General features: G+C 47.1%; 1 protein-coding gene across 3 annotated transcripts in view; it reads right to left on the reverse strand.

Annotated features, from left to right (window-relative positions):
- The window catches only part of MYH10 (myosin heavy chain 10), a 102257-nt gene that overhangs the window by 63831 nt on the left and 25363 nt on the right, over positions 1-13063 (reverse strand). For all 3 annotated transcript variants that reach the window (XM_068655245.1, XM_068655243.1, XM_068655244.1), the window contains exon 4: positions 1349-1376. In XM_068655245.1, the coding sequence (XP_068511346.1) occupies positions 1349-1376 (28 nt within the window). The remainder of the gene's footprint in view (positions 1-1348; positions 1377-13063) is intronic.

The following is a 13063-nucleotide window of genomic DNA, read 5'->3' on the forward strand; positions in this document are numbered from 1 at the left end:
GGCAGGGACCGGAGACCTAGAAAATGGGACCTTAAAGCCCATCTAATTCCAGCCCCTGCCATGGGCAGGGACACCTCCCACCAGCCCCATCCAGCCTGGCCTTGGGCACTGCCAGGGATGGGGCACCCACAGCTCCTGGGGCAGCCTTGGGCAGAGCCTCACACCCTCATGGTAAATAATTTCTTCCTCATATCTAATCTAAATCTCCTCTCTTAGTTAAAGCCACTATCCCCTGTCCTACCACCACCCCCCTGACACAGAGTCCCTCTCCAGCTCTCCTGCAGCCCCCTTCAGGCATGGGCAGGCCACTGTGAGGTGACCCCCGGAGCCTTCTCTTCCCCAGGCCGAACAGCCCCGGCTCCCTCAGCCTGTCCCCACAGGAGAGGTGCTCCAGCCTCTGAGCATCCTCGTGGCCTCCTCTGGACTCACTTGAACAGGTCCCTGTCTTTCTTCCAGCGGGGTCCCCGAGCTGAGCGCAGTGCTCTGGGTGGGCTCTCATGAAGCAGCCCAGCCACCAGGCTTGGCCCAGCGATGGCACCTCCCCAGCTCTGCGCTTTGCACAGGGTGCAGGCCTGGAGACCCCAAAGCAGCGTTCTGTGCCAAGGTTGGCTTTCTGCTAGCTGAGCTCCCCAAACTGGCTTATGCTGAGTGCCAACTCCCAGGGCTAACCAAATAGGCAGCAGAAACACACAGCTTGCATAGGAAGGGGGAGGAAATCGGATCGCCCCTTCTAACAGTAGCCCAACGACAGACAGGCTCTGTGGTGGCACGAGCAGAACACGCACTCAGGCTGGTTTGACTCGTGCACCACTTCGTTTCCAGATCCCCAGGAAGCTTGGGCTGAAACAAGAAATCTGCTCCTGGGTGGGGCAGACCCAGGCACACACAGGGGAGGCAGGAAGGAAACAGTGTCAGCTTGTTCAGAGCTCTCCTGTCTGAAGCAGATCCAAGGCTGTGCAGTTGCTCAGCAGGGTTTCTAGACCAACTTTGATTCATGTCCCCCTGAGGGGCTACACAGAGTAGATATAATACAGTATTTCAGACAGATACGTACATTTTAAAGATTATTTCTGATTCAGATCTCAACTGACATTTTTAAACTACAGTTCTTAAATGCCACATAAGCCTATAAAGCCTTCAATAAGGTGAATTACATTATTAAAAGAGTATTTCCCTGCATAAAACATGACTTCACGCTACATCATTAACCATTAGTCACTGCCTGACAAGATTAAAGACAGGACTGGGATTACCATAGCTGTATCAAAGACCCCCAGGAACTTGAGACCTTCCCCTTTGACAACAAGAATTTCCCAAAATGCCCCAAAGAAAATAAGCATTTACTTACGTGCAGAGAATTGATTGGTCCTCACGGTCTGCAAAAACAAGAATGAACACGGTTATAGGTCTGTGTCTGTTATCCCTTAATTTATAAGACAGTTTCTTTGGAAGAAGTATTTAGATAATTTAGCTTCTTAGTTTAACAATTCTAAGGGCACTCTCACACTAGTTTTAATAATATCCCTTAATTATTTAAGCTCTCGCACACACACCCCAGCCAGCACCACCTCAGACATTCACAGAAGTCCTGCCACATGTCACGAAACAAAAATCTTCTATTAAGTTTAATAACGCACAGTACTTTTTAAACATTTTCAGGCAAAGCTGACCCTACATCTTTTATTCTGTCTCATCTGAAATTCATTGAATAAAGAATTTCAAATACTAAGCATTAAGCAAGAGGCAAAACAGTTTCATGTACGCAATACTAATGACCAGAAATGACTACTTGGAAATAGGATGAACATCTCAAGCAAGCAAGAGCTTTCCTCTAGTGCTTTTCATTCTTTTTAATTAACATGCACGCCTGAAGTGCTTCCATGATCTAGCTTATTCATTACAGGCTCGTCAAAAGGACATCCAGAGAAACACTGAACAGAGTTAACTCCACAACACGGTGTGGCTCAGCACTTTTGTGACTCTCACTGCTGCGCTTACGACCTTTGAAAAGAATGCCTGAAGGTCAGTTATACCCTAGAAGAGGTATTTCATAATTACGGGGTATTTACAGAACCTATTTCATCATACACTACATATTAAAAGTTATATAATCAAAACATTCAAGTATACCTGCAGAAAGTAAAACATCTCAGATAGAGGTGCCCTCTTCCCCTGCTTCAACTTTTTTCATAAATTTGCATCACAAAGTTCCTGCTGCTTTTATGTTTTCAGCTCATCACTTACACCAGGAAGAGCACAATTGCCTCCTGCAAACTAAGGACTTCACACACTTTGTTTCCTGATCAATCATTTGTAATGGATTGCATTACAATGAGCAAAATCAAGCTTTGATTTGTTGAAATGTAAATCTTGGGTCTACACATTAGACTCCCTGCTGCCCACCACCCGTTTTCCTCAAACATGAGCTGTGGTGGAGCACAGGGAGGGAGCAGCAGGCAACACGATGACCATAATTCCTTCTAGGACACAGATTCCAGACCCAATACAACAAATAGCTTCAGTTGCTACAAGGCATCTCTCCAACATGCTTAACAGCTCTGAAACAGCCCGATATTCATACATACACACACTTCAGGTAAGCAGAGTAATGTAAACCATTTTTACAGCACTTCTAACTGGGTGCAGAGAAGCTATTGCTAACCCGTGCCGTAAGCTACTGCAGAGCTTTGCGGTCACCCTACGCACGAAGCGAGCCGAGCTCCTACCATTGCTGTGTAATATCAGTGCTGAAGTAGAATTTCAACCCTCACCAGCATGTAAAAGCCAGCAAGTGACCTGCACTTCCCTCCCTGCCGCTGCCCGCTGAGCACCTGGGATTTGAGAAGTGCTGGTGCAGCCCCAGAGCAGGCTTGCAGCAGCAGTGGAGTTTCGGCACAGCCCAGCAGGGCTGCTGGTGCAGGGACGAGGCCGGGGTTGGGGCGGAGATGGGCACAGGCAGTGGGTGCACAGCAAACAGAGGGGCTGTGAAGGGGCCGTCACGTCCTGGTTTCCTCCTCCAGCTGGGCCAGTGCTCAGGTCAGCATCTGGCAGCCCAGAGGTGAGCAGGAGAGCAGGCTGGACCGTGCTGGGTTTTGGTCCGATTTGTGGCCAGCTGACTCCGTGCCCTAAAACACATCTGGACACAACTGCCCCAAAACTTCGGCTGGTGGGGGGAGAGAGCTGAGACCCCTTTTCCAGCTCCAAACTGCATTAGATCAAACAGCTACATTTATATAGACAAAGCACCTAAAAAAGGCAGACAGGCCAAAAAAAAGACCTAGTCTCAGCAAAACATCACTCTTTTAATTAGTCTGTGAATAGGAAGTTTTAAAGTCCTTGAATTCACATCCTTCAAAGCAGGGAGATGCTACTGCATGTTGTTACAGCTAGCTAAAGCGGGGGCTTGTGGACTGCACCACTGGCAAGTTTTAGGCTTCATTTTAATGTCAAGTACGAAGGAAAGTATAAGGTGCTTTCCCAGGGGAAGTGTGAAAACACACACACGGCTGCACTTTGAACCCCTTGTACCTGCTTGTTCAGAAGTGGCAAGAAATACCAGCGATCCCCCTGAGCCACTGTGCAGACAACTAACACCCAAACGGTCCAGGGTGATGCTTCAGCAGAGAACACAAGTCACTTAAATGAAAGTGGGAAAGACAGTAAGGTTCAAAGTATTCCCAGTGAGGCTGCAGGGACGGTACCAGACCTCCTCCACCTGTGATGCACAGCAGCTCTGCCCAGGCTCACCAAAAAGGAAGGGCAAAGCCTCTGAGTGCAGGAACTAAGAGCTGACAGTAGGCAAAAGCAGGGGGAGTACAACAGCAGAAATGCTAAGAGCATAGCCTGAAAAGGTTTTCGTTCTTCTGGCTTTGATTTATGGCAGCTGGTCTTGCAAGCCCAGTCAGAAATTGCTTCTTGGTAGCAGCAGGAGACGAAGCACAGAACTCCAGTACTCACACCACGCAGCCAGCTGTCAGGGCAAGCTGAAGAGAGAGCAACTTTCTGACCCTGACCTGATTCCAGGGGTAGCTAACCCTGACTCACAGCTAACCCTGACTTGCAAACTTCACAGGCAGCAAAATCAAGATAACGTAGGACAACACAAGTTATTTCTTTCAGAAGAAACTGCTGAACAAATGCCAAGTTGGTACCATGAGTGCAAAGTTGGTATTTCTTGCTTTAATATTCAGAGACATTTTCTAAAGTGACAATTTAATTTCCCCTTTTGACCCTCCCAAAAATAACTTTTCTGCAATTTCGTCATTGCAGCTAGGCCAATGCAATTTGTCAAATAATAAAACCTCTTCTAAATATCAGATCTTTAGTTTATTACTTCTTAAAATGCTAAGAACATGGATAACATTTGCCTCAAAAACAGAAATAGTTCAGTAGAAAGCAGCTGCATGTGTTAGTGCTCTGCGTTATCCCCCATTTTGCCTGTCAGTTCACCACACGAAGCTTGTGCTCCACAGCATGCAAGGCACTGTATAAATTTATTTTCCAACCCCATTTGTCCTGAAGCGTGTCTGAAGGTCCGGACAGCTGTAGGTTATTTTATCATTACCAGGAACTTCAGCAAGTGCAGAAAACCTTTCCATTTTCTACGTCGAGGAGCCTGAGTTGGCACAGGTCTTAAGGAAGGCAGTGGGTATTCCAATTTGTTACTGCAAATCTGTTTTAATGTCTCCATCTGGACTCTGAAAGTCACAAGCCATTAAGGTAGAAGTAGAGAAAGACAGACAGCCACAGGCTCCAAGCTCTGATCGTGCGTGGTAATGGCCAGGGCTGCATCCAGCACCCAAGGGCAGTGAGGGTGCTACAGCCGGGGGCTCAGGACGCCGCCTGGTTCAGCAGCTGAGTCGTGTCCCAGGAGAGCCCATCGCTCTGGATCCGTTCTGAACAACATTCTGGCAAAAGGACTAATGGGGAAGAGTGATTTACAGTTTATTTGCTTTGAGTTTTTCCTCCCCCAAACAAAACAATTCGGGGTCTTGTTTTCAAAGCAGCTGGGCCCTTTCCTAAAACATCCCCAAAGCACCGGCCATGTCTGCTAGCCTGTGTCAGCTCAGCCCTCCTCGGTCACTGCTGGGACATTCATCATCTGGGATGGGGAGAAGAACTGCACTTCTCACGTTGGACACACATCTCAGTATTTTTAAAAGACTGTTTTTTTCATTCAATTTCAACTTGAAGTGCAATAGTGAGCCCATTAAACAGATTATTATGACAGAATGTGTCTGAGTCTTAAAAAAAATAATCTGCCAACCCTTGCAATAATTCTAATAGTTTTAATTTTTTTTTAAATGTCACAGAATTTTGAAGTGGTTGTTCATGGAAACACGAAAATATTATGAAAACATCTCCACATAAGCGTTGTGATTCTTAAAAACAGTCCCAGAACTAACTGGGCCTTTGTATGATAACATGCCTCATGAGACAGAGCTGCAGAAATATGTAAAGACTAGACCAACAAATCCCGTGGGGTTTATAAGCAAGTTTCAGGAGTAAAAAGCAGACCAGATTATAGACTATCTGCATTGCCAGCCTTCACAGCAGCTGACCTAGGAAACACAAGTCAGTCAGTCCCATGACAAGTATCGGTAAGCATGGCGTTAGCTGTCTCTCTTGCTCTGCAGGAGCAGGTGAGGATGCTTCAATCCACGATGAGGATACTCCGGGAAAAGTCACGATGAGTGCTTTACACTTCCAGCACGTGCTCTAGCACACCGTTTGTGCCGGGGGAAGCACCTCTAAGACAGCTTCAGTAACACCATTTCTTGCACCAGCACAAACATCCTGCAGGGTATCCCCGCAGGACCCAGGACGTTCATCCGAAGGCTGGGACAAACGAGCAGCTTCCAGTCTCCAGGACAAGGGCACCCCATGCACCTCCCCGCTAAGCCAGCACAGCCCTGTCCCCGAGCAGCCATGGCCACACGCTAAGGCACCCCAGCTCGCTGCTCAGAGGTGCTCACCCAACACAACCACTCAGTTTGGCTCAGGCAAACACAGGCATAGAGACAAGCGAGTGGTAGCAGCCCAGCCCCCTGCACCCCCTCTCACCTCCATTCAGCGAGACCCTAAGACCAACCCTTCGTTATTGAAGGAACAAGGAAGTCCCATTGGAACCTGTTGCTTCACTTTGGAGGGATACAGCTGGGATGTAAATATCCCTCAAGGTCTTCAAATTACAAAGATTAACATTAAAAATATTATAGTACACCTGTGCAATTCAAATTTGGAAAAAAGTCTCAAAATTGTGCAGTCTAAGTAAGAATAAAAAAAAAGTTCAATTTTCTGCTTGAGAAGTAAGCTTTCTACAGAGTAATGGGTTCTTCTAAAAAGGGCAGAATTAGGAAGCACAAAGGAAACACAATCTGGTACTAGCCTTAGGCTAAAGTTCCCCAGGGCTGTTGATCAACTTGAGCTGCCACCAGTGTCGCTGCTTCCCCTGCCCCGTTTCTCCATCCCATGCCCCCTTTGAAGCAGCAACCAACTGCACAGAGGCAAGCCCTGCTACTGCCAGCAGCTGATCCGGCTAACGAAGTTTCATTTTCAACCAGTCCAGCACCCTGAGCATCCAGTTTACACCACTGCCACACCGTCACTGGAAGTCACGTACGAAAAGCCCAAGAACCTCCCTTTCCAGCAGCAGCCCACGCTCTGGTCCCCCTAAAGCCCCCACAGAAGCCCATTCCCTGGCTTGGGTGAGCTGCAGACAGTCCCCAACCCAATGGCTTCTGCCACCCAAAGTTGTCATCTCCTCCGTCCCAAGCACGTGTTCCTGCTGCATCCTTTGAGCTGGCGAGGGTGGTCGCCTGGCCTGTGGTCAGCAGATCAGGGACTCACACCAGCAGGAAACTAATCCTATCAGAAAAATTATATAAAAATGGAAAAAAGAGTAGCTAGCATAAGTGAGACGTGGTGATGTTTGGCCTTTCTTTTGGGAACAGCTAATCCCTAGATCAGCTTAAGCTACCCACTTACACATTTAGAAGCTGGAGGTATCGGGCACTGAAGCCCCGCTCACCATTTGCTCTCCTCTCCCCCCCACCCAGAGGAAACTCACGCCCCAGGGCAGGAGCCAGGCGCTGTGCTACCACCTGCTACTGCCCAGCCAGAGCCTCCTCCCTGGTGCAGGCTGCTGGACTCCTCAAAGAGAGGCCAAGGAGAATCACCAGAAAACAAAGACAAGCAGAATTGTAGCTCTGAAAGCTGTTTTTCTCCTATACCCTCTTAAACCTACTTCATATCTCCCCAGAGGACACTCCTGTGGGGACAGCTGGCAGCTCCTCAAACAAACCTGGTTGCAAAAGTTGCCACATTTTCCTGCTCGAGTGTCTCGTAAGAATAGATCCTGGTGTTTACATCACCATGAAAATATGTAAAATAAGTTTCGACTGTTAGAACACAAGCATGTTTTACTCCTCCTCTTCCCTCCCTCCAAACCATAGAAGAACTTTCCCCCCATAACAGACCAGACCTAACAAAACCCCTGTTAACTCTGGGGAAGATTCCAGATGTACATTAAATACATTTGTTGGGTAATTGGTTCAGGCAGGATGTTCAAAAAAGCCATAGCTCAAAGCTATAGCGCCCGCCTACAAAGGAATGGCTGTATTTTAACAAAGCAGCTTTTCTTAAAAGCTTGTCTTGGTTCTGCTTTGGTCACACTGCAGCCATTCATAAATTGGTAGAAGATAAGCACACAGAAAAGGATGAATCTGTCTTCACGTTTCCTAGCAAAACTAAAGGCAGTAGCACTGCAGGCACAGAAATGTTACCACAGAGCAGCCTGCAAGGAAACAGATGCCCGCCCTCTACAACTGCCTTTGCTCTGGTTACCCCTTACTACATCAAGATACAGCCACCACCCAGATCCACCATCTCCATCTGATTCGGAATGAATGAAGAATCATTTGGGGCTACCCCACGTAGTGAACAAGAAAAGCCCTACTAAAAAGCCCAGTTTGTGAGCTACCCTATTAACAAGGAGACAGGCTTCTCAAACCAGCTCCACAGCCGCATTACCTGCTTTCAGATTCCATGTAGCTCGTTACTTTGGTACGGTTTGCTGTCACTGTGAAATGCAGCAGCTTTCACACAAACATGCACCTCCTCAGAACCACCCCACACTTTCTATAAGCGCCTTCCCTTCTGCATCTGGTCTTTATTTAGATGGGAACGGTTCCGTTGGAAAGGGCCCACAAAGATCATCTGGTCCACCCGCCTGACCTCTTCGGGCTAACCAGAAGTTCAGGGTATTAAAAAGGGAATTTCCCGAGAGCCCTCACGGACAGCATGGAGCATCGGGCACCTCGCTAGGACGCCTGTCCTAGTGTTTGGCCACCCTGATGGAAAATGAGTTTTTCCTAAGGCCCAGCCTGAACCCCCAGCACAGCACTGGGCCGCTCCCCTGTGTCCCGTCGTGGTCACCAGGGAGCAGAGACCAGTGCCTCCCTCTCCACTTACGAGCATCTAGGTTAAGAACCCCTTGGTAGGAACATGGGGGAAAAAAAGCATCCCGAGATAAAAAGGTTAGCTAGAAAAAGGACAAATACGAGTTTTAACCTGCTTTCCCAAGACAGGTTAAGGACAGAGCTATGGGGAACTACACACCCCTCCCTGCTGTTCCTGCTGGTGGAGGAGGTTAGAGGGCACCGTTCTCATCTGCGGTTACACTGAGGGCCATCCCTCAACACCAAGACTCCTCCAAATCACCCATTCTGACACTCCTCCCTGTTTATTTCTCCACAGCATCAAATACCTGCCCAGCAGTGAGCAAAGGCCAGCCTCAACTCTGTAGCAGGCCTAACTATCTGCTGCTGCTGCTTTGTTTGGCGGGGAGGAGAGGGACTTCTGCGATTTATTCCAGTGGGACAAATTGTTATCTTCCCAAAAAGGGGTGGTGGTGTAAGGGGAACAGAGGGCTTTATTTTTAGACTGCACTTAATATTCACGTGTAGTAGCCAAACCAAGACGAGCTTGATAACCTCGCTAATTCCTTTGTTTGTTGTGGATGTTGTTGGGCTCGGAAGCTCTATAGATATTTGTCCTCTACTGTAGGTTAACAGGCTCAAATATCAGTCAATTGAAAGAGATTTAAAAGTTGAATTCCTGACAAGTTTTGTGAAAATGGGTCACTGCCTCCAGGAAAGAGACCTTCCCATCAGCACAGATTTTGCTGCAGAGTATGACCCAATCCTGTGAACAAAAGCCACAAAATTATAAAGGAGACAGGTGGTCTGACAATTTGCCATTCTTGGACTTCAAGCTTTGAATAACTTTTTTAAAATCAAGAAAAGTCCCACTAGACTGATAAGCATGGAAAAAGATCTGGTTACAGAGATGAAGCATGCCTGTATATTTTGTGTTGATCTTTAAAATGTTGCCTAGTTACTCCATAAACTACCAAACACTTAACACTACGAAGCGACTTGCAACAAACATCTCCAGAGCATAACAGGAAGACTGACAGGCACAAGTTTGTTTGCTGAGGACCTACCTTACTGCGGACCAAATATACCCGACGCTTCTGCTCCCCATGAGATTCCTGCCATAGCACTGCTTATCCTACATTTCACCTCTACCTCCAGTTGTGCAATAGCCTTTGCTACGTACAGCTTAGTCATCGTCCTTTGGTGTACGTTCTGCAACTCCACAGAGACAAAGGCAGCTTATAGGAACACAGTCAGTATTTTGCCAACAGTAACCCATTAAGCATGCAAGTGAATGTTTTAGAAAGCGTGTAATTTGCTAACACTATGAAGCTGACACTACAACTATAGCACCTAAATTTAATCAGCCATTACCAGCTTCAGGAACCTGAGCCTGCACATGCCTGAAGGACCCGACGGGACGCATCCACCAGTGCTCAGGGTGCTGGACCACATCTCTGGGAGGTTACTGTCTCTCTTCAGGAGGTTTCAGGTGACACAGGGATACATCACAGCCATCTTCAAGAAAGGCAGCTAGGGCAGTTGCACTACTCTTCTACAAGCTGGAAGGAACTGCTGGAGATTAAAAGTGATCAAGGGCACTGGCACACTCATCGTTAGGGGAAAAAGTATCACCCTGAAACTGCATTTACTTTTTTCCTTCTTGTCACCATTAGCTTATTCATATTTTGAAAGTTCTTTTAAGTCAAATTGCTTTGAAACTATTAAGAATTTCTGCAAGTTTCTCTCACTTGTCCTAAAATGTGTGATGCTGCAGTTTATACCAGAAGATCAAATTCAGATGCACTCCCACTCCTCAATGTTATCCAGTGGCTTTAAGATTTAGAATAATAATACTTAATAGTTTAGTTTCATCAGCACTCCCACTTTTTCCACACAACTCACTGGAAAGCCCCGGAGTGGCCCAGACACCAGTCCACAAAGAATTACACCCTACCTCGTCCTCCAGCCCCGTGCCGTCCACTTCAAAGACAGGAGTGCACAGCGCTGTTGTATTTAAATCAATTACTAATTCCCAACCGTGGCTGTTTACCTAGAATTTCCCACACAACACGATACAAGACAGGGAGACTGTGTCTGCTACATTTCCTCTGCCTACAAGCCAGGCAGCTTACGCAGGGAACTGCCACAAACCACGTTTGACAGACCAGGAGCTGTCTGGCCTCCAGTGTTCTTCATACACTTACGCCAAGGCATGCTCCAAATAGATCCAAACCTTTCACGAAGGGCTGAGAAAGCACCTCATCACTACGGGGACAGGCACACTGATAAAGAGACCATATAGGTGTTCCTATAATTTGTGAAGTTCAAAAAAAATGCCATGAAGAACCATGGTTCTATCCCCTACTCTAGAAGAGGCGAGGTCTGAGATAAATCACAACAGCCACGCTTCGGTTTTGCTTGCTGACTGACTGCTAAGTACCTCGAGTTAATTATTATTAAATGAAGCATGGTAGAGGTCAGTCAAACCCAGCCATGGTTTACCCTACAACTTGTTTATGGCAAACCATACGCTGCATACAAGAATTTCTCGCACGTCTGCAGCCGAGTTCATGACCACACTCATTATTCCTCACCCCAGATAGCCCAGGCTGCTGCACAAACAGCCAACCTAACACAGCATCATCACATCCTGGAAGAATGAAGCAAGCTATGAATTGAGGCTATTTTAAAAAAGTCGAGTGTTAGGCATTGGCAACATTAGCTTGAAATTACCCAAATTCCTAAAGAAAAAACGTGGCATTTGTTTTCAGATTTGCTAGCCAGGGCTTAATCAGCATAAAAGGAGAAAACAAATAGCTGTCAGACTACGTCCTGCCCACTTAATGAAACCGTGGGTTGATTCTCCATTATACACCAGATAGTGAGGACGAGACGGAAAGAATAAAAATCATTTTTTAAGTTTGAAGAAGCTCAAGCATTATGCCTTCACTGTCAGTCTCTCCCTTGCTTTATTTAGCACTCCAAGGGAAGCCTGGTAAGCCTAGCTTAGAGATGAGAACAGATTTGCTACATCTGTGAAGAGAAATTACGAGACAAGACGTTTCTTCCCTAACAGAGCCATTCAAGCAGCTATGGATTTGTAACACAACCCCCCCCAGCCTGCACGGTAACGCCGGGTTTATTCAGGTGTTTGAGCAGGGCAGCTGCGGCAGGTCAGGAGGCGAGCAGAGACCCACAGCAGCCTTCAGCCCCAATTCGGCTGGGAGAGCGCTCCCAGAGCTGCGCTGAGCGCCTGTTGGGCCAGCCAGAGCAACTCCTGTCGCTGAAACCCCGGCAAAGCCAACGACTGGTTCTCACACCAGGGTTTAACGCAACTTCGCTGAAGGGCACTAACGATCCGTAAGGCAGCAAGTTCCTGAACTGCCCCAGCTAGAGCTGCAAGGACTTGTTTATGCTTATTGCTCCCCAGATGATACAGACGAGCAGTTCCCAGCCTGATCTGCAGCTCCCAATGAGCTTTCCCAGTAGAAATGAGCAACTCCTAAATCTCCGACTCAGGCCATCCCAGTGCTTGCTTTTCGGTTATATTTGCATACTACTTAGAAGTAACATAAGATTAGTAGTAGTTGGCAACCACAAGCTGGAAAAGGTTTATTTAGACTGTAGAGTACTCAGCATAGCAGTGGTTTCTAATCTCCATCAACCCTGCTTAAATCGTTGTTTCCCATGTAGTACAATTTTGTCTAGACAAAGGTTACATTGTCACCCGAAACAATGATTCAGGGAGGTCCTCGAGCAGTCATATCTGTCATTTAGGCTCGCTAATTTACTTCTGCTCCTCTCCCTCCCAAACAATTAAGCAGGCACAAACCACTTAACAAAACTGGCTATGAACCAACACACTCTAGTGGGCTCTTCCTAAGCTATTTCATTCTGCCTGAACTCGACAAGTTCGGGAAAATAGCAAGTGTGATCACAGGACATCGCCAGGCTTTTCGACTCAAACACAACGTGGCCAGCAGTTCGGCTTTTTGTCCTCGGCCCTTTGAGGAATGGGTTTCACTGAAACCATCCCAAGTCCCAGGCCCGGTGCACAGGCCTCCCACACCTCCATTCTCCAGCAATGAAGTTGTTGTGACTCTGAACCACCAAACGCTACCAAATTCCAAAATGTTGTCCTAAGCAACTTGTAGGAGCCACGGTTACTGTCCTGCAAAGAATTTCAAGAGACAAAAGTTTGAGATGCCAGCCCCAGCACTGCGGTGCTAAAAGGGTATCTTCTAGGTACAGAAGGGTAGAGGGCAACCACCCACCAGTGTCCTGCAGCGATTTGTTGCTTTTCTCACCAATTAGCATCGTAAGGGGTGGGTGGGTAGTCTTTAATGCCAAATATTGGCATCCTTTCCTCAAAGGACACAAGTTAAGGCTGCTTTCTTGTATTCTAAACAAATTTCCTTGAAGCCTAAGTTTTTATGGTTTTTAAAGAAAGCCAGAAGCTGAAAACAAACACCACACTTACCCTGCTCCTGCCACCTACATCAGCAAGTTCTCAAACTTCTTCACCTCAACAACTTGAAGTTGAGATCTAAATCCTGCCTTCAGATGAAACAACTGCCAAGATGCTCATTTCCTTACGGCCAGAAGAGCTTTTACTCACATGC

This window comes from Anas acuta, chromosome 18 (assembly GCF_963932015.1).
Source record: "Anas acuta chromosome 18, bAnaAcu1.1, whole genome shotgun sequence".
Lineage (NCBI taxonomy): Eukaryota > Metazoa > Chordata > Aves > Anseriformes > Anatidae > Anas > Anas acuta.